The following is a 19,687-nucleotide window of genomic DNA, read 5'->3' as shown; positions in this document are numbered from 1 at the left end:
CGGAAGCGGCGCTGGCCAGGGCGGGGGCGGGCCGCTGAGGGGGCTGGGGGTGAGGCCGCGGCGGCGCGGGGAGCGGGGGGAGGAGACAGGAGGAGGCTGCACCCCCCACGTCCCCTCCCCGCGAGCCCGTGCGACCCCCGCCGCGCTGGGGCCGGGGCCGCAGGCAATTAAAGCGGGATTCCTCCCCCGCTGACGTCGGCAGCGCGGAGGCCCCTCCCGCGGCGGCATAAAAGGCGCGGGCCCCGCAGCGCAGGCAGCAGTGGGGGCCGGACAGCGCGGCGGTGCGGACTGCGCGGCGGAGCAGCGCGGCGCCCGGAGCGCGGCCGCCCGCGGAGCCCCAGCTCAGCCGAGCCGCGCGCAGCGCCCGCCCCGCGCCCGCAGCCATGCCGGCGGGCTGCGCCGCGCGCACCTGTGCGCTGCTCGCCCTCTGCCTCCTGGGCGGCGCGGCCCAGGATTTCGGGCCGACGCGCTTCATCTGCACCTCGGTGCCCGTGGACGCCGACATGTGCACCGCGTCCGTGGCCGCCGGCGGCGCCGAGGAGCTCCGGAGCAACGTGCTGCAGCTCCGCGAGACCGTGCTGCAGCAGAAGGAGACCATCCTGAGCCAGAAGGAGACCATCCGCGAGCTGACCACCAAGCTGGGCCGCTGCGAGAGCCAGAGCACGCTGGACACCGGCGCGGGCGAGGCCCGCGCTGGCGGCGGCCGCAAGCAGCCCGCCTCCGGCAAGAACACCATGGGCGACCTGTCCCGGACGCCGGCCGCCGAGACGCTCAGCCAACTCGGGCAAACTTTGCAGTCGCTCAAAACCCGCCTGGAGAATCTCGAGGTCCGCGCGCGCCGCGGTCTCCCCTCTGGCTCGCGGGCCCCTCTGCCCTTGCCCACCCCACTCCCGACCTGGCCGGACACCCCCACCCCCACCCAGCCGGGGCCGCCCAGAGGCTGCGGAGCTCCCTGCCAGGCCGCCCCCGCAGTCGCCCTGGTGGGGACCGCGCCGCGAGCCTCCCGGGTCTGTCCCGGGTCGGTCTGGGCTCTGGGCATAACGCTGTGGTCTCCCCCACCCCACCCTTGCACCCCGCAGCAGTACAGCCGGCTCAATTCCTCCAGCCAGACGAACAGCCTCAAGGACCTGCTGCAGAGCAAGATCGACGACCTGGAGAGGCAGGTGCTGTCGCGGGTGAACTCGCTGGAGGAGGGCAAGGGGGGCCCCAAGAACGACACTGAGGAGAGGGTCAAGATCGAGAGCGCCCTGACCTCCCTGCACCAGCGGATCAGCGAGCTGGAGAAAGGTAATAACGTGGGGGAGGGAGCCTGCTTCAGGCCTGGCTGCCGCCACCGGTGGGACCCTGCCTGGGGTCCTGGCCTCCTACAGTAACAGCCCTGAGCTCCGCCACCCCTCCATCCCTCCCCCTCCCCTCTTTCCCACCCCGTTCTGGGCTTCCAGTGCCTCTTACTGGCCTGGCCCAGGCACCTGGACTCTGACTAGCTCCGTGGAGGGAGAGCAGAGAGAGGAAGGGATTGCCTGGTGTCCTCCGCCCCCAACACGCACACTCACAGGATTTTTTCAAGTCTGGTTTGTTTAATCTTCAATAACTTTGCATTGCAGCTATAGTGGCCCTGAGCCCTCTCTGTACGAAAACCTGCCTCTAGCCTGTCTCCATCCCCAGCAAAGAGCTGGCAGGCTGGAGCCCCGTCCTCCTGGTCCCCCACATATCTGGGCCCTAAGCAGGTTTCCTCCCAGTTCCTGGGTGCCCCTGGCATCCTCTAGGGGTCTCTGGGTGCCCCCACCCCGCCCCAAGCCCCCTCCAGCGGTTTTCTCCTGAGTAACCCAATCCTGAGCATCATGATGCCCTGCGGTCCCTGAGTCACCAACTCCGGAGGGCCCCCACTGCACCCTGGGGGGCCCATGGGTGAGCTTGGTAGCTCAGCCTTGAAGTCGCAGAAATCAAACAAGGTTGTAAAAGGGGGGGGCCTGGGCTTGGAGCAGGGCCACGTGACCCTTCTCAGACCGCAAAATGTGCCAGATGGATTTAAACAGTGCCATCTTAAGGCACCTTATGTAACTGAAAAACAGATCAGGGGAGGGAGGGGCGGAGGGGACGAGGAGGAGGGGAGAGTTGGGAGAAGAAAACCCCCCCCCCCCCAGAGGCCAGGGCTGGACCTGTCCCAAGGGCAGGGCCCTGGAGCCCGAGACCCTGGGGAGCATCGAGGGGGCGGGGCCTGCTCTGCTCCCTGATGCCTGGCTTAGAGGAGGCTGGCGGCAGCGGTCCCAGCAGGACGTATTCTAGAAATAATCCTCGGCCTGGGGGCCATTTCCGTGCTGGGCTCCGTGGCAAGCCCGGTGCGCACCCAGGGGCTGGCGGGCATGTGTGTTCTGACTCCCAGCCTGGTGCCCGTGCCCAGTGCTGGGTGGGAACGTTTTGCCCGGAGTCAGTCACCGTGCCCAGGGCCACAGCCACAGTGTGTGTGTGGGTGGGGAGGGGGCAGGCCGTGTTCCCTGGGGACACCTTGGCAGGCAAGGAGCTGGTGGCCTCCTGTGAGGCAAAGCTAGGCGGCAGGAGACTGAGTTTTCAGGAAACACACAGGAAGCTCCTTCTGAGTCAGTGGCCTGGTCCTCCAAGGCGGGGGTGGGGTGTGGGGGCGCTGGCTCCAGCAGGAGCTCCCTGCCATCCTGGGCCCCCTCCCGTGGGGTAAGTGGGATTCTGGAAAGAGCCCGAGTCCTCAGGGCTACTTGGCTGGGTCAGATAAGTGACCAAGAGCAGCAACGTTCCTGGCCTTGTGGGACGTGTGCAGGGCACCAGAGACCTGGCTGTCTTGGGTGGAGACCCAGGAGGGTTCTGAGCACTGTCTGCAGCCAGCACCCCGGAATCCGGCTGGACAGAAGGGGAGCTGGCCCTTTCTGGGGCGGGGCGGGACCTCCTTTCTCCCCATCCGCCTGGCAGGGTCAGTGTCCAGGGTGCGCGACCCACTGCCGCCCGCCCACTACGCAGCCCAGGTGCGCATGCTCACGGCCGCCATGCTCCCCCACTCTCATCCTGGACCCCTTGCGGCAGCACCATGCGGGACCCAGACCCAGCTGCAGGGACCTTGGTCCGCTCTGCCTTCCTGGCCCCGTGCCCTGGGACAAAGCATGTGACCTCACGGAACGCCTCCCGCCACCCGCGGAGTGGCGGCGCGTCTGCTGACTGCGACCCTGAGCTTGGCAGCGCCGAGGGGGCTGCAGACGGGGAGCGGCGCTTCGTCAAGGTGCCGAGGTCAGGACTGTGCCCTGTCCTCCCCAGGTCAGAAGGACAATCGCCCTGGAGACAAGTTCCAGCTCACATTCCCGCTGCGGACCAACTACATGTACGCCAAGGTGAAGAAGAGCCTGCCGGAGATGTACGCCTTCACCGTGTGCATGTGGCTGCGCTCCAGCGCGGCGCCCGGCGTGGGCACGCCCTTCTCCTACGCCGTGCCCGGCCAGGCCAACGAGCTCGTCCTCATCGAGTGGGGCAACAACCCCATGGAGATCCTCATCAACGACAAGGTGGGGCCCTGCCCAGCCGGGCGAGCGGGGACAGCAGAGCCAGGCCCCCTGGGGCCCGGCCCTGGCCGGCTGCTGGGGCAGGTGGTGACCCCTCCCCACCCGCCCTCAGCCCTGGCTTTGCTGCTCAATGTTGAAGACCACAGAGGCTCTGGGGGTGCACAGGTGCCCTTAGAGGTGCTTCCCAAGTCAGACCTGCTCTGGGAGGGGGCTGGAGCCCAGGGGCAGGCAGCCTTCTTCCCCGGGGGAACCCACTGCATTGGCCCTCCAGTGGCTGCCAGCGTTCACGCGGCCCAGTCTTGGAGCTGGTGCCGGTGGCCAGTGTCTAACACCGGGCTGGAAACTGGATTCCAAGCCCTTGGTGCCCGGGAAAGTTGTGCCTTTCCAGCTGTCCCCCTCAGTTGCAGGAGTGAGGAATTTGTGTATTCAGATCGTCTTAGGGGCCCCTTGGCAAAGCCTCACATGACCCGTGATCCCGTGATCCAGCCAACGGATGGGAGCCAACAGGTGCAGAGCCCGAGGGGCGGGTGCTGTGAGAATTCCTGGCTCCTCTGGTTTTCTTTAAATGTAGCAAGAGGAAGAATAACAGTCGAACTAGTAACTAGTGATGGTCATCGGTCTTCAGCTGTACCCCCCCCCCCAGTACCCATACTGTCATGTGTGTCCTTCTCCTTCCCAGGTGGCCAAACTGCCCTTTGTCATCAACGACGGCAAGTGGCACCACATCTGTATCACCTGGACCACCCGGGACGGGGTCTGGGAAGCCTACCAGGATGGCACCCAGGGCGGAAGCGGGGAGAACCTGGCTCCCTACCATCCCATCAAGCCACAAGGCGTGCTGGTGCTGGGCCAGGAGCAGGTACTGCCCATGGGGGCAGCGGGAGGGGACACCCCCAAACCGGAGGGCAGGCGGGCTGGGAGGGCTACGCAGCGGGGACCAGGCGGGAACGAGCTGCAGAGGGCGGTGGTCCTCGACACGTCAGGGGGAGCAGGTCGCGCAGCGGTTCGAGCGGAGGCCAGCTCCGGGGGCACTGTAGGACGCACGGGCCGCTGTGGGGGGGGGCAGCCCCCCAGGACTGCGGCACAGCTCCCTCTGGCTCTGGAAAGCCACTCGCGCCTTTCGCAGTAGGTGATTGATTTCCTGGGAGTGGTTCGTCTCCCATCGGGTGTCTGGGATGGAGCTGGAGGCAGCAGAGTCCCAGGCCTTTGGCTCCCGTGGGGCAGCTGTTGCTGGCAGAGTGACGTCGAGTGCCTTGCCTAGAAGCAGGAAGGGTGGGGAGGTGCCCCAAGGCCTTGCTCCCAGGTCGTCCATGGCCCCAGCTGACTCCTTCCTCGCCGGCTGAGTGACCGGCTGAAGGACAGGCAGAGTCCAGCTGTCCCCCCAGGAGAAGCTCTGCATCCAGGGTAGAAGTGACCAGCAGCGTCCCTTTTCCTGGGCTCTCTGTGGTGACAGGGTGATGTATGGCTGGGGACCTAGAGCCTCTGATGGAGGAGACATGGGACGTCCCCCTGCTGGGTCCGCACCCCAACCTCTCCCTTCACCCTCGTCCTCTGTTTTTCTCTGAAGGACACTCTGGGTGGCGGGTTCGACGCCACCCAAGCATTCGTGGGTGAGCTGGCCCATTTCAACATCTGGGACCGAAAGCTGACCCCAGGGGAGGTGTACAACCTGGCCACCTGCAGCTCCAAGGCCCTTTCTGGCAACGTCATCGCCTGGGCCGAGTCCCACATCGAGATCTATGGCGGTGCCACCAAGTGGACATTCGAAGCCTGTCGCCAGATCAACTGAGCCCCCGCCCCTCAGCCAGGCCCCCGCCGCACCCCCTGCTTCCGCGTGACGGTCTGTCCTGTCTCTCTCCCTCTCCCTCAGGAATGTCAAGGCCAGGGCCCTCGTGCGCGCACACACGCACATGCACACGCGTAGCCTGGCTGGGTCCTCGTGCACGTGAGGCAGGCCCGGCTCCCCAAGGAGGCCCTCTTCTCTCTAGGAGCCCGGGACCCTTCCTCAGGCAGGCCCAGTCACCGAAGGCGGCATTCTGAATGCAGAAGTAGGTGAGAGAATGTGTGTGTGTGTGTGTGTGTGTGTGCGCGCGCGCGCGTGTCTGAGTGTGCGTGTGTGTGTCTGAGTGAGTGTGTGTCTCTGGGGGAGGCTTTTTCTTCTGGAATGAGGCATTTCATTTCCTCTTTCTTTGTGGCTGTGGGGACTCTCATGGCTGGCTGAGTGCGTCTGCCAACCTCGCGAGCTGCCCGCGCGCCTTGGGGCCCGTGCGGCTTCTTCAGTCACACACATTTGTCTCCGTTTGCTTGTTCCGAGCAGCATATCTCTACTGATGAGATAAGTGTCCTTTGGCGGCTTGCTAAAGGCTGGGGCGACGGGGGGGAGGGGGGGACAGTGCTCGCCACAAAGCATTCTTATTTTGTAGTAGAATTGTCTCTGAAGGGGTGAAGGCACCAGGTGCTCGGAGGAGGTGGGAAGTGGGGTCCGGGCAGTACCCCTCATCCCCTAGTGCCCGGCCAGCATCCTGCTGTTGGCCTGCCTGCCCAGCTCGGCCGGCTCTGGCCCTCGGGCCTCCCATCTCCTCACACCTGGCACGCCTGGTATCCATCCTGCCACCACAGGACCTGAGAGAGGAGTGTCCCCCCATCAGCCCGGGAAGCCAGGACCCCGGGCCCCTCCCCGTTGCTTGCGGCAGTGGGAGACCAGAGGCAGCAGTAGGTCAGCTCAAGGGCACATCTTCTAGGCGAGGAAACCTGGTTGCCCAGCCACACGGGGCCACTGAGACTCAGCCCACGCAGCGGGCCCAGCTCAGCGGCTCAGCCAGTCACCCAGGCCAGGCCCTGAAACCCGCTCCCCATCTTACAGGGCTCAAGTCCTGTAGCAGCCCCCAAGCTGTCACCAGCTAGTGACACTGAGACCCAGCCAGTGTCCAGAAGAAGCTTTTTTCCTCTTAAAAAGCCATCATGCACATTTCCTTCTAGTCTTTTGAGGCGGGAAGAAAACTGTGTGTGTGTGTGCGTGTGTGTGTGTGTGTGTTTGCGCGTGTGTCCACATAGAGAGAGAGAGAGAGAGGAAAAGCTCTCAGACAGATCACGCCCAGGGCAGGCGAGCTCCCTGCTTTTCCGCACCATCTGGGGGTCGCATGCCCCAAGGGCACCCTGGACTCTGTCACCAGGAGTCTAAATAGCAAAAGGCTGGCAAGTCTTTCTAGAAATTCTGCCGCGCTGCCTGGCTCACCTCCAGCTGCAGACATTTCTTCAGAAGGAGCAGGTGCTTCCGCTTCCCGCTCCTTCCAGGGGCACCTGTCTCCCTGAGCGCGGGTCCATATTGTGTCGGAAACCTCGTGCATCTGTGTGTGTCTGTGCCGGTGTCTCCGCGTCCGTGTCCCCGTGGGTGTCTGCGCGGCGCCGGGTCGCCGGTCTGCAGTGCAGCACTCCGTGCGCAGGACGCGGCCGGGCTGTGCGCCGTGGCTCAACAGTGGCTTTTTTTTTTCTGACCATTGTGCTTTGTCAGAGCTGTAGGTTGTGGCATCTTTGGATCTGCAGGGACCTTCTCTGTTTGCATGTCCCTCGGGTGGCGTGTCCCTTGCTCCCTCAGTCTGACGTGTGTCCCCCGCCTGCATGGACTTCTCCAGTTCTGTGTTTTGTGCCAAGTGCCACCCATCGTTCTGTGACCATCCATGTAGCTACCGAAAATGGCTGGAAAGCAAGCCGACGGTGTCGGGGGAGGCCCTGGGAGGGGATCCGGTCCCTCTTCCGCCCCCACGCCTCACACACACCCAGAAGTATTTTTCACGTGCAGGACGAGGACAGGCCCAAACAGTACCCGTGGTTGGTAGAGAGCGAGAGCTTGAAATCACCCCTCTAGTCCAGACGGCCCCCCTCACATCAGCCATCTGGGAGCGGCTGCGAGGCAAGGCCCAGAGCAGGCTTGGTGCTCTCCGGTCAGCCCCTCCCACCAGCCCCTGCGATGCGGAGCGGCAGACCCCGTCTGCCCGGCGCGGGCTTGGTGGGAGCTGTCCATCAGGACCACAAGCCATCCTCTGCCCCGACTAGAGACGGGCAGAGCAAACCCCAGACACTCGTGTCTGTCCCTTCCGCCTCCCGACCCTTCGCCGTCCTCGCCCCTCCCCTGACGCACCCGTGCTGCCAGGGACAGAGGCCGACACTTAAGTCCCTTCCCGCCCCCACCTGGAGCCTGTGCCAAGCCCCCGACGCCCACACTGTGTTAACACTTGGCACCCTGCTGGCCCCGAGAGAGGACGACACAGCTGCCAGTCTAATCCACTAGTTTCCACCGACTCCTTAATCTGACTGATGCTCCCTCTTGCACTGAATAACCCACGCCTATCTCAGGTAAGCCATTTTATAATCGAAGACGATAAGAACCACTGTGGAGACAGTGTCCGCTTTGGCCAGGATGGAGCCCCACGGCTCCGCAGCTCTGGGGCGGGGGGCAGGGGGCGGCCAACAGGCTCTCCCGGCCCCCAGGGGGGCTTAGATCCCACTCGAATCGTAAGCCTTCTTGCTTTTGATAACACGGTATTATTTCTCTTACTGTAGAAGAAAAAGTTTATTACCAAACAAGAGTATTTTTATGAAAGAAAAGGACAAACCTATAAATTAACTTAACCTCTATCTCCCTTGAAAATACTTTCAGGCTCCACCAAAACGCAGGACTGAAAGCACGTATTTTGGAAGAGAGAGACGCGTTTTGTATGCTTTCTTTTCCTTTTGTAGATTCCCAGTTTATTTTCTAAGACTGCAAAGATCACTTTGTCACCAGCCCTGGGACCTGAGACCAAGGGGGTGTCTTGTGGGCAGTGAAGGGGAGGGGCGAGGCTGGCGTGAGGTTCGCGGCCGTTCCCCTGGGCGCCGAGGAGGGGCCGCCTGTGACCCAAGGCGAGTTGGGACCAGGGCGGAAGCGGGCCACTAGTGGCGGACCTGTTGAGAACCGTGTGACTCAGTGCACGGTCCCAACCCCGACGGAGGAGTCTAGGGTTCCGTGCTAACACGAGGAGGATGGGATCTTTTGTAATCTTAAGGCGACCGACACGTGGCTCGAAGCAGTCGTGGTTTCATCTCTTGACACGTAGTGTGTAAATTTATTCAGCTAATGACAGGGACCGTGTTGCTCCCGTGCGCAGTGGACGTGAGTCAGTCCGTTGATGGGAACAAGTCATTGAGCCCAATACATAGAGTCCCAATTTTGTCTTATTTGCCAAAACAAACAAACGAACAAACAAACAAACTAAATAATGACGAGAAAGCAAACCCCCTATGGTTGATTGGTATTGTTACAATGTACATACTGTATAATACGAAAGAGAATCGATGTATCTTACTTTTTCATTATTTGCTAACCAAAGCTGTACATTTTTCATATGATCTGCAGCCTTTTGGGTATCAAATGGGTCAAAACCATGGGACCCGCCACCTCCCATCAGCAACTCTGGAAATGCACTATTTCTACTGGTATTCTTGCTTTCTTTCTTTCTTTTTTTTTTCATTTTCTTGCTAAGATGACATGAATTGTTGAGTTTATTTTTACACAGTAAAGAGTGAAGAAAGACTGTGGTCTCCTTGGACTGTCTCTTTTTTTCATCTCAACCTGCCGGACACCTCAGGGGACCTCGCTGGGGACCCTCGCCTGCAGGGAGGACGGGCCCTGGCGTTGGCATCGCACTCTGCCCCTCCAGTAACCCCAGGGCGTTCGGGGTGGGGAGGCGGCCTCCCTAGTTTGCAGGTGCAGCTGACACCAAGGCAGAGAGAGGTGGAGCTTGGGGTGCAGTGCCTCCTGCCCCTCACCTCACCTGCAGCCCTGGCAGGTGCACCACCTGCTCCACAGCACAGCTGGGCACAGGGTCCAGGTGGCCTCAGCTGCCTCCTCCCACGCAACCCGGCTCTGTTCTCTTTGCCCACATTCCCGCTGGCTGGCTCTTGGCCAGCGCCTGGTTCCCGCCCCTCTACTGGGGTTCCCTGGGGCCCTTCCCTGCACTCAGGTATGAGAGCACCCCCAGAGTCACGGAACGGGAAGTGGGTCCTACAGGGACCCCGAGTGCTGGGAAGAGCTTACTTGTGGACCAACATAGACTCTGAACAGACAGAGAGCTTGTGAGCTGCTTCCTTCCAAGGGACAAAATGGCCAAAATCCCAAAACAGCCCACTTGGTTGATCGGTCTCCCGCTGCCCCCCAAGCACACACATAACACACGCGCACGTGCACAGCGGGGTTAGCAGAAGGGGCCGGGCCCTCGGGCTTCTCGCTGGCATGGCAGAGCGTGCCCGCACTCTCGGCCTTGCCCACAGACTTCCTGCCCAGAGCAATGGCGACTTCTGGCCAGGACTCAGGAGCTGTGAGCCGGCTCCTCGCTCCCTGGGGACGTACAGAGGCGGGAGGTTAGGCCCACAGCAAGGCACGCAGGCCATTCCCCTGCTGCCCCTGCTGGAGGAGCCTCCACAGGAGAGAGAAGTCCCGCCAGCCTGGAGGCTTCTGGCCTCTTTCTCCGGGGTTGCCTTTGGCGGGTGGCGTCCCCTGCGAGCTGCATGCCTGTGGCCAGGCCCAGGCTTGTGCCCAATTCCAGCAGCTGCAGCCGACACACCACCTCTTTGCCTCCCACGCGGGCAAGCACAGAGTTCCATCTGCGGGAATGTCACGCTGACACTTCCCCGGAAGGGCTCGCTCAGAAACCTGGGCGTTTTAACTACATTGGAACAAACCGCTTTCCCCACTGCTCACGCCCGATCATGGCACGTCAGTGAATGACGTCAGGGCGGCGTGGAGCAGAGAGCGGCTCAGAAGGAGGCCGCCAGGCCTCGCCACTGAGCTGGCTCGCGGGGCGGTCCGGGCAGAGGGACGCGGGCGCAGGGTACCAAAGCTGGAGAGTGTCCTGGGAGTCGCTGGCACCAGCAGCCTGTCAGACACAGCACGCTGGGCTCGGCAGCCTCTGGTGTGGGGAAGCGGGTTCTGACAGCTGTCGGGGAGTCGGTCTCATAGTGCTGTTTTTATGTTCCTTTTATACTGTGCTCCGTTCCTTGCATTGAGCTGCAGCTTTCAGCCATCTACGCACATGAGGACAGCCGCCATGTCCCCTGAGTCCTCACCATCCCTGCCCCCGTACCCATCCAGCCACACTGCAGGAGGCCACCCGGTCTGACTTGCAGCTTTGTCTAGCTCTGTCTGGAGGAAGCGACGACGCCTCCGAGACTCGTAAGACGTCTGGGCTGGGAGAGCCTCCAGGGCCATTTAGTCCGACTCCTTCCCTTTCTAGTCAAGGGGGTCGAGGCCCTGAGGGGCTGTGTGACTTGTTCGAAGTCACACTGCTTGTCTATGCTGGGGCCAGAATCACAACCCAGAAATCCCGACTCCCAGCCCCGTGCTCTCACGTGGCCTGGCTAAAGAATGCGGTCCTCACCTGTTACATGGCACTAACAGGCCCCTCCTCTCAGGGCGTGAAGATGGGACGAGCAGGTGTGTGCACAGGACCCAGCCCGGGGCAGGTGCACCTGGGGGCCGCCCCCTGCCCTCTTCTTTCTGCATCACCTCCCGGGAGGACTGGACACTGCCCCTCACCCACCTCAGGCCACACCAAAGCTGCCAAGGAGCCAGGAGACACTGCCACGTTTTTGGGGGTCTTCCCAAGGTTGGGCCTGTGACCCCCTGAGAATCTGGTCAGCTTCAGGCAGCTGGAAAGGCCTCGGAAGCTGGTTCTCAGCTCCCGCAGTCCAAGGGCCACCTTCCCTGTCACGACCGGGGCCTCAGGGGATGTCCCTGGGGCCCTGCACCCAGGTGCAGCCTTCACGCCAACCCGCAGCACCTGGCCGACCCGGCCCAGGCTTGTCAAATTCACCCTTGAGCCCGAAAGGGGCAGTAGAAAGGGACGGACCCTGACATCTGGGGCTCTGGCGGGAAGTGGCCCCCGAAGCCCCGCAAGCGCGCGGGCGCGGCATCTTACCTGGAAGTGGGGCGGGCCGTGCATCGCGCTCCCCCTGCGGCCAGGCCAGGTCCTCGCTCAGGGAAGCCGGGCGTCGGGCCGGGCCCCGGGGTTGGGAGCAACACAGCAGCAGGTCGCGGGCAGCCCCGGCCTGCAAGGCGCCCGGGGCGTGGGCCTGACCTGCGGCGCCGCCCGCCCCCCGGGAGCCAACTGCTCCTCGGAAACAGGGGAGAAGAGGCGCGGGACCTAGAACTCTGAAAAGGCTGTGGTTCTGAGCTCAGGGCGGGGCCTCGTCTTGGAGCAAGGCACCTTGCAGAAGGTGCTAGAACCTCCCTGCTTCCTGCTTGGGGCTGTGCCGCTCAGCCAGGCAGCGCGGGGCCCTCCGGGGCAGCCCGCAGCGCTGCTACCTTGAGCCCTACAGAGCTGCCCCCGCCCCCTGCCCTCCTCCAAATCCGCAGCCCAGGTGCCACCTGGGCCCAGGCCCGCCCTCTGGCGGGTGCCCTGGGCCCTCCCACCTCCACCTCTGGAGGGCCCCTGCAATGCTGCCACCTTTCAGGCGCCAGAGGCCCTGTCCGTGGTCTGTGGGCAGAGGAGGGGAGGGCTACGGAGTGTCCCTGGCCAGCTGCAGGGCATAGAAAGGATGAGGACAAATGGAGGGAGGGCGGTGTGAGCTTGCACGCCGGCGTGCCTGCGAGGCATTGCCAAGGCAGCCGTCTGTCCCCTGCTTGATTTCTGTGTTTCTCGATTCAGGCCAAGGTAGGGGGCCGTCTGCTGAAGCGGGCGCAGAGAAAGCGTTTCTGCTATGCAGAAAATTGGCTTCTGAGGCGAGCCGTGTGCTGGGCACAGGACGGGCCTGTGAGGGGCGGCCGGAGGCGGGGCGCTGGGCGGGGCTGCGGGGTGGAGACACGCCCCCGCCCCGCCCGCCCCCGCGAGGCCCCAGACCCCAGACCCCAGAGGACACAGCCAGCCTCTTCCTAAAATTTAGGGGCCTTTGCCTGGGGGTTGCATCGCCCCCGCCTTTTAACAACTTTACTGAGCTAGGATTCATGTTCCCATTTAAAGTATACAGTTCAATGGCTTTTAGTATACAACATTACTCACTTTTAAAAAATACATAACACAGTAGTCACTATTTTAACAATGTTTAAATGTGCACTTGAGCGGCATTAATTATATTCGCAGCGTTGTGCAGCTGCCGCCACTACCGATTTCTAAAGCTTTTCCATCACCCAGAACACAAACTCTGTCCTCCCCCGAAACACTGACTCCCCCTCCGCCCCTCCTCCCTGGCAGCCTCTGACCCACTTCCTGTCTCTGTGACCTTGACTCTCCTGCGGACTCCATGTAAGTGGAATGGGACAGCATTCGTCCTTTTGCGTCTGGCTTCTTTCACTTGGCGTTTTCAAGGTCCATCAATGTCGTGGCGGGTGTCAGGACGCCCTTCCTTTTTAAGGCTCAGTAATATTCCTCTGTGCGGATGGACCGTTCCTCTGTCGGGGGACAGACACTTGAGTTGTTGCCACCTCGCGGGGATTGTGAGTAACACTGCCGCGACTGTCGGGCTGTGCTTCCGACTCTCTTGGACGTTTGCGCGGGCGTGAGGTCGCACGGAAAGCCGACATGTAGCTTTCTGGGGACCCGCGGCGGCCGCCCGCAACGCTCGGGGGTTCCACGGCCGCCACCGACGCTCGTCATTTCTGTCGTTTTGTTCGGTTTTGTTTTTTGGTGACGGCCACCCTAATAGGTGTGAGGCGATGTCTCGTCGTGGCTTCTTGGCCATTCGTATATCTTCCTTTCCAAGACGCCTCTCCAGGTCCTTCGCCCACTTTCAGGCTGGGCGTTCGGTGTTTCCGCCATTAGGTGTGGAAGTCCCTTAGCAGTCTGGGCGTTACTCCGCGTCAGGCCCGGGACGCGGGGCTGTTTCTCCCACCCTGCGGGGTGTCTTTTCATTCTCTTAACAGCACCCTTTGATGCACAAAGTTTTTCATTTCGATGAGGTCCAACTTATCTATTTTTTTTTTTTAATTTTTCCTTATTTGGCCTGCGCTTTTGTGGTCCTATCCAAGAAATAATTTCCTTGACTAAATCCAACTCCTGCCTGACCACCCACGCACATAAACCGGTCCTCTCTGCCTCCTTGCGCCCGGCTCCCTCGCAGGCCGGCCACCCGCGGCGGGGCGGCCGGAGACCCCGGGCCGGCCGGGGCCGGGCGTGCTTCCTTCCGCACAGAAGTCCCTGCTGGCTTAAACATTCTTGGCTCTGGGTTTTGCTCTTCAGAATTTTTGTTCTCTAAGAATCACAGAATGTTAGCGCAGATGTAGAAAGCAGAAGAAAAAAAAAAAAAAAACCACCAGAAACGCTCTTTGAAGTAAGAGCAGACTGCTTTCTCAGGCTAGGGGAGCATGGCTCACAGGCCGGCTTGACTCAGTTGGTGGCTTCTGGTGGTCTGGAAGGTGGGCCCTGCTCTTTGCCCGCCCTCCGCCCCACCCCCTGGGGTCCAGGCTTGAAGTAAAAGCTGAGGGGAAGACGGTGTCCAAGCGCGTGCACAGAGAGTGAAAGGGACTGTGGTCTCCATGGGCATCTGGGGAGGGAAGAGGTGAGGTGCACAGAACAGAGATGCGAAGGGGGGCGAGGGAAGGGCAAAGAGGGAGACGTCTGGGCCACAGGGGGAGGGCCTGGCCGCCAGGAAATGCCCTGCGCTGTCGCCTGTCACTCTAAACATCGGCGAACGCCCCGTGCCCAGAACAGCCCGTGTGAACAGCACTTTGCAGAAATGATGGAGTTGGCTGGTTTCTGGCATGGGCCACCTGTCGAGTATCAGGCGAAGCAGGAGTCTGGAAGTGGATGCATTTTTTTTGGGGGGGGGAGCCCTGTGGTGGGTTGAATAGTGTTTCCCCAAAATTCATGTTCACCCGGATCCTGTGAACTCGACCTTGTTTAGAAATAGGGTCTCTGCAGATATGATTAAGTTAAGACGTGGTCATACTGGATTAGAATGGGCTCTAATCCAATCTTATAAGAGGAGGAAAATTTGATCGAAGACATAGAGACACAGGGAGGAGGTGGAGACAGAGATTGGAGCGATGTGTCTACAAGCCAAGGAACGCCAAGGATCGCTGGCAGCCTCCAGAAGCTTAGAGAGGGCGGGAGGGAACAGATTCTCTCCCGGAGCCTCCAGAAGGAACCAAGACACTGAGAGCTCAGACTCTGGCCTCCAGAACTGAGAGAGAATACATGTGTATTGTTTCAAGTCCCCCAGTTTGTGGCATCTTATTATAGCAGCCTAAAAAACTAAGAAAGAGGCTAAAGCCGTCTATTTTAGTCGCAAAGGAAAAGGGGCCCCTGAGTCTGGAGAGTGGGACCACCAATGGCAACTCTGCCTGGCCCAAGAGTGCCTGCCTCCAGCTGGCTCTGGGTCGTGCCACAAGAAGGCAGACAAACCTTGGCCAGAGTGGAGGGCAGGCCTCCCAGCTCCAGCTTCCCCTGGCCTTTAGGGGTCAGGGGTCACCAGGCTGGGGCCCCGTGGTGTCTGGCAGCAGAAAGGGGAGTCTGAAGAGCTATCAAAGCCACCTATGCACTCTACCTGCCCACCTGCTGCCAGCCATGGTCTCTAAGTGCTGGAGCAGACAGTGGCTCAGAGCAGAGTCACTGATTCCAAAAAATGCCCCAGTGCTTTGTGGGGACAAGAGCTACTCTGCAAACCACTTCCTGCCCCCAAGAGTACCTGGGGGGAGGCACAGGGTGAGCAGGAGCCAGAGGACACAGGATTCCGGCAGGTGGCAGGGAGGGGTCACGAGCCGTGGTGAGTAAAGCAGGATAGGGAGACAGAGAGTGAGGCCAGGCAGGGACGGAAGCCGGGGCCCAGCCACGTGTGTCCCCTAGCCGAGCGCATGAAGGGGCAGCCTGCTCGGCCACAGAGGAAACCGGCGTGGCAGAGACAGGCGAGGCGCAGTGGCAGCTGGAAGCCAATCGCGCTGGGTGCGGAAAGAGAGAAAAGTTTTGGTGTTGCTGGTGGCTGGCCCGCTGACAATCTCGTGGCCAATGTCACCAACATCAGACGAGGCCACTCTGTGACCAAGACAAAAGTAGGAGCATTCTGCAGTCGTGTCTGACCACTGTCCAGACCTCGAGGATGCCACACATCCCTCTCTCCTCGACGACTTGAGTGCGTTTACTCATTTCAGCCTCAGCTTTGCTCTGTGCCCCAGACTGCTCAAGGGGTTTCTGAGATAGGGAGCCGGCCGCAGCCAGCCAGACGGGGCTGTCTGCATGGCGCTCCAGGCAGCAGGGAGATGAGGCACCAGCACCCCCAGAGCAGGATGTCACACTCAGACGTCCTTTAAGAGAGAAGTTGTGAAAAAGACAAGACCAACCCAGTCCTGAAGGCACTGAGGAGCCAGGCGTGTGGGGTCTGTGCCCTGCTCCGCACAGGTGTCTGACGGGTGGCAGCCTGCAAGGCTATCCAGCTGGGTGGCGAGGTCCTCCCCATCGCCCTGAGGGGGTCGGGGGACTGCACGTGCTCAGCTGGGCAGGCTGAGGGGCATCTTGCGGATCACCGACCTCCCAGGTCAGCAGGCAGTTCAGAGGGAGGGGTGCCCGGGAGGGTGGGCTAGCCAGGGGCTTCTTCCAGGTGTCAGGCTACAATGTGTCACCTTGTCCTGTTAGGGTAAAACCCTTTGTTGTGTGTGTGTGGTGGGGGAGGTCCTCTTTTGGTTATTAGTCCTACAGCATGACCAGTGGGCCCCAGGGAGGGCAAAGGCAAAACGCTGGCATTGGTCCCCTCGCTGCCTCCCTGTCTGAACTGGTCGCTTCTCCTACTTCTCCCGGGACCCTCCCATGCCACGGGGTGGGGGTCAGGGGGGCTTCCGATGGGCCTGCTTGCTTCAATTTCCCTCCGGCACCTGGGCTGGCAGGTTCCCCAAGCCTCATCCCACCCCGGTCCCCCAGCTCCATGCTTCTGACCCAGAAAGAGAAAGTGGAGAAAATCTGGGACTGTGGGAAGGAACATGGAGCTTGGAGGACTCACTGCCACCTCCAGGACCCTGTCTGGGGAGCATGGGCCGCCAGGAACCAGCACCTTAGTGGACTTCTGTGTTCACTTGAGACCCCAGGCTGCCGTTGTGTGTGTGTGCACAGGTGTGTCGGGGGTGCGTGGGGGTGTTGGGGAGCCAGCTTAACATCAGTCACATCAGGACCCCCATTCCCATTCATACTTAAGCGTCCATGGGGCACTGGAGCACATCCACGGATTATTTGAAACACCGTACCTGCAAATAAAAGGCACGGGATGGAAGAAAAGACTGGAAGAAAATTTTCTGAAATCTTGCGGTGGGATCAAGGATTTTTATACTTCCATGTGTTTTCCAAATTTTTTACACTGAACACATGTTCGTTATATAATTTAAATTTTATTTATTTATTTTTAAACTAAATTCTCCAGCCAATTGTGCTCTTCCCCAGTTGTGGTGACTTTCCTTTGAGTCAGATCTCTGGGTGAACCCAAGGGACGACGACGCCCCGTCAAACTCACACTACTTCACATGGTTTCACGCCTTCTTCATCTGACAATAACGGCCCCGGGCCGGCCCTGCGGAGGTCCACCGCGGGGGCTTACGCCCGGTGGCATTCTCTTACCCCCTCCAGAACGGGCTGAGGTCAAGGATCTGATGGCGGGGGCCTGCCCCGTTTCCAGACCCTTCCTTCCTTCCTCTCCGGCTGCTGACTCCAGGCCTGAACTCGAGAGGGAAGAGGGCAGAGGTGTTGAGGATCAAGATTAGGCCGGCTCCCCCGTCCCCGGGGAGCCCTCCGAGCCCTCTGGCCAGGGCGGGGAGGGAGCCGAGGCCCGAAGCGGGAGACCAGGGAAAAGCGAGGTGGCCCTGGGCGGCGTCCGTGTCCGGAGCGGGGGTCCGGGAGGGGCGGTTGCGGCTGCGCGGCTTCCAGGGCGGTGGGTACAAAGCGCTCTGAAGCCGTTAGGAGCGTCGGCGGGGCCTCCCGCGTCCCCCCACCGGGCCCCGGCCGCGCGGGGACCTGGGACACCGAGCCTCGGCTGTCAGGACCCCGGCGAGTGCCCGACGCCCGCAGGGGTTGCCACGGCAACGCGCAGACGCGCAGCGAGCGCAGCGCGGAGGGGCGGGGCTCCGAGGCGCTCTCGCGAGAGCTCAGCCTCGGCTTCCGGTGGGCGCGGGCCGTGGGGGCCGACGGGGCGGGGCTTCCGGCCGCGGCGGGGCCCGTGCCGCCTGTTGGTGGCGCCTGCCTCCAGTGCGGCTGCGGCCCTGCGTCTGGGCAGCATCCCCAGAACTGACCACTTCTGCCGCCTCCACTGCCACCAGCCTGGGCCGGGCCACCACCTAGAACTTAGGTCACCGTCCTCTGCTCTGGGCCGGGGTCTCCCCGCTTCATCTTAAGCCCTTTCTCAGCGCAGCAGCCAGTGCCCTCCTAAAAGTAATGCCCCTTCTCTACGGATCCCTGTCCCCCTCAGTGTGAAGGTCAAGGTTCCGCCCCATCTGCCACTCTCCCTGCTGTCCCCACTAAGGCCACCGGTTCGTGACCGCCGCAGGGCCTCGGCTCACTGGCCCCGCTGCTGGGAACGCTGCTCCTAGATGTCCGTCCATCCGCAGGACGGCCTGTCACCTCCTTTCAGGCGTTGCTCAGACATCTCCTCAGCGAGCTGACCACCTTTGAAACTGCGCGGCACCTTCCCCGTACCCCCCGCCATGTTCTCTCCCTAGGTCTTGTCACCATCCCACATGGCCGTTTAATACGTGTGATGTCTGAAAGCGCCACGGCGGCCGAGGATTTGTCCTGTTCAGATCAGAGCGGGTGCTCAGTAAATAATGTAGACTGAGGAGGTGAACGAGTGTCTCTTCTCCCTCCCCACCAGGGGTGTGAGCCCCCCTGGGGAATTCTCTGGAAGGGGAACCAGCAAGGATCGGGTGACTGCCCACGCGCCAAGCGCCTGTCAGCGTCTCACTCCCAAAGAGCTCATTCCTGTGGGAGGACCCAGACGCCTCAGGGAGCTTTATCCTTCAAACAGTCACCGCAGCTTAGAATCCTCTGGGGACCAGATGTCACTGGTTCGCGCCCAGCGCTCTGCTAGGTGCTGCATCAGATGGCGAAGGTCTGGTGGGAGGGACTGATGAGAAAGAGTGGTTAGGACTGGGGGGCTGGGGGCTGAGGACAGGCTCCCGGACTGGGGCCTCTGCAGGTCCTCCCAGTGGTCCCTAGGGCTCCTTCAGGTGTGAAGCGTACAGCATGCGAGCCGTGGTTCTGGGTACCAGTCCCCACACCGGCCATCCTTTTACAAATGAGGAAGCAGGCTCAGACGCGGTGGCCGCTGACCAAGATCACGCCACCAGTACGCGCGGGTCCCAGGTCTTCAGCCCAGCTCTGTGCGGCCGAGAAACCTGTGCTGCTCCCGGCACGAAGCCGCTTCCCAGGCAGGAAGCCAGACGAGCACTCGAGGCTGCCGGGAATTGCATCCCAATGTCCGGACAACCGGCTTCCCTGTGGGCGTGGGCATCGGGAGACAAGCTCTTTGCTGGGGGTGTGGTGCGGGCAAGCCAGGGCAGCCATATGCCGCCAGCCCTGTGGGGAGCAGGGCACCGGCCGCCCCAGCAGCCAGATGCTCCCGGGCCAGTCTGGGGCTCCAGGCATTTCCTTCAGGACACGGGGCCACCTGGCTGCTTTCCCTGCTGCCCCCGTCTCCTGCTCAGCGCCAAAGTCAAGTGTTCCAGGCCTGTGTCAGCAAGGACCCAGGCTGCGTTATCCTTCTGGCCAGGGCACTGTGGCCTGGACTAGACATCTGGTCTGCGTCAACCCCCACAGCCAGGCATCCGTGGGCCCTGGAACTCAGAAACAAGGAGAGCCGGAACCTGGGACAGGCCACTCTCTGCGTGTGCCTGCCAAGTGACAGCATCTTTGGCATGGCCTGCCTGGCATCACCCTCACCACCGAGGCTTCCCAAGGGCCACCCCAGGGCCTGGCCATGCCAGGGCTTCTGTGGCCAGGCCGAGTCTGCTCTGGATCAGGGAGCGAGAGGCGGGGGGAGCCGTACCGATGAAGCCAGGCCGGTGGGAGAGGGACGGCAGCCCCCACGCCTTGCCCATCATGTGCGCCCTGGACTGGCAGAGGCATCCGGCCTGCTCTGTAGAAGTTGGACCTGCAGAACTTGGCGGAGGGGGAGGCCCAAGAGACTGTTTCATTTTGCAGATGGAAAAGCTGAGGCCCTGGGAGGGC

The 19,687-nt window shown here is 61.7% G+C and overlaps 1 protein-coding gene across 1 annotated transcript; it reads left to right on the top strand.

The window, feature by feature from the left end:
• The first annotated feature begins 368 nt into the window (after nt 1-368).
• NPTX1 (neuronal pentraxin 1) lies at nt 369-9,090 on the top strand. The gene is made up of 5 exons (XM_016143311.2): nt 369-827; nt 1,080-1,287; nt 3,280-3,524; nt 4,201-4,380; nt 5,089-9,090. Exons 1-5 carry the CDS (start codon nt 384-386, stop codon nt 5,308-5,310), a joined length of 1,299 nt encoding a protein of 432 aa, XP_015998797.1. The 5' UTR covers nt 369-383; the 3' UTR covers nt 5,311-9,090.
• The last annotated feature ends 10,597 nt before the right edge of the window (nt 9,091-19,687 follow it).

This window comes from Rousettus aegyptiacus, unplaced genomic scaffold, assembly GCF_014176215.1.
Source record: "Rousettus aegyptiacus isolate mRouAeg1 unplaced genomic scaffold, mRouAeg1.p scaffold_m13_p_6, whole genome shotgun sequence".
Taxonomy (NCBI): domain Eukaryota; kingdom Metazoa; phylum Chordata; class Mammalia; order Chiroptera; family Pteropodidae; genus Rousettus; species Rousettus aegyptiacus.
The sequence above is the reverse complement of the archived record's forward strand: the minus strand, read 5'-3'. Positions and strand labels throughout refer to the sequence as shown.

Excerpts from the sequence above, each read along its gene's own strand:
- NPTX1 (XM_016143311.2), top strand. The coding sequence starts at position 384 with ATGCCGGCGGGCTGCGCCGCGCGCACCTGTGCGCTGCTCGCCCTCTGC. Across the intron at positions 828-1,079 it reads CCCGCCTGGAGAATCTCGAG|CAGTACAGCCGGCTCAATTC; the intron begins GTCCGCGCGCGC and ends TGCACCCCGCAG. Across the intron at positions 1,288-3,279 it reads GATCAGCGAGCTGGAGAAAG|GTCAGAAGGACAATCGCCCT; the intron begins GTAATAACGTGG and ends TGTCCTCCCCAG.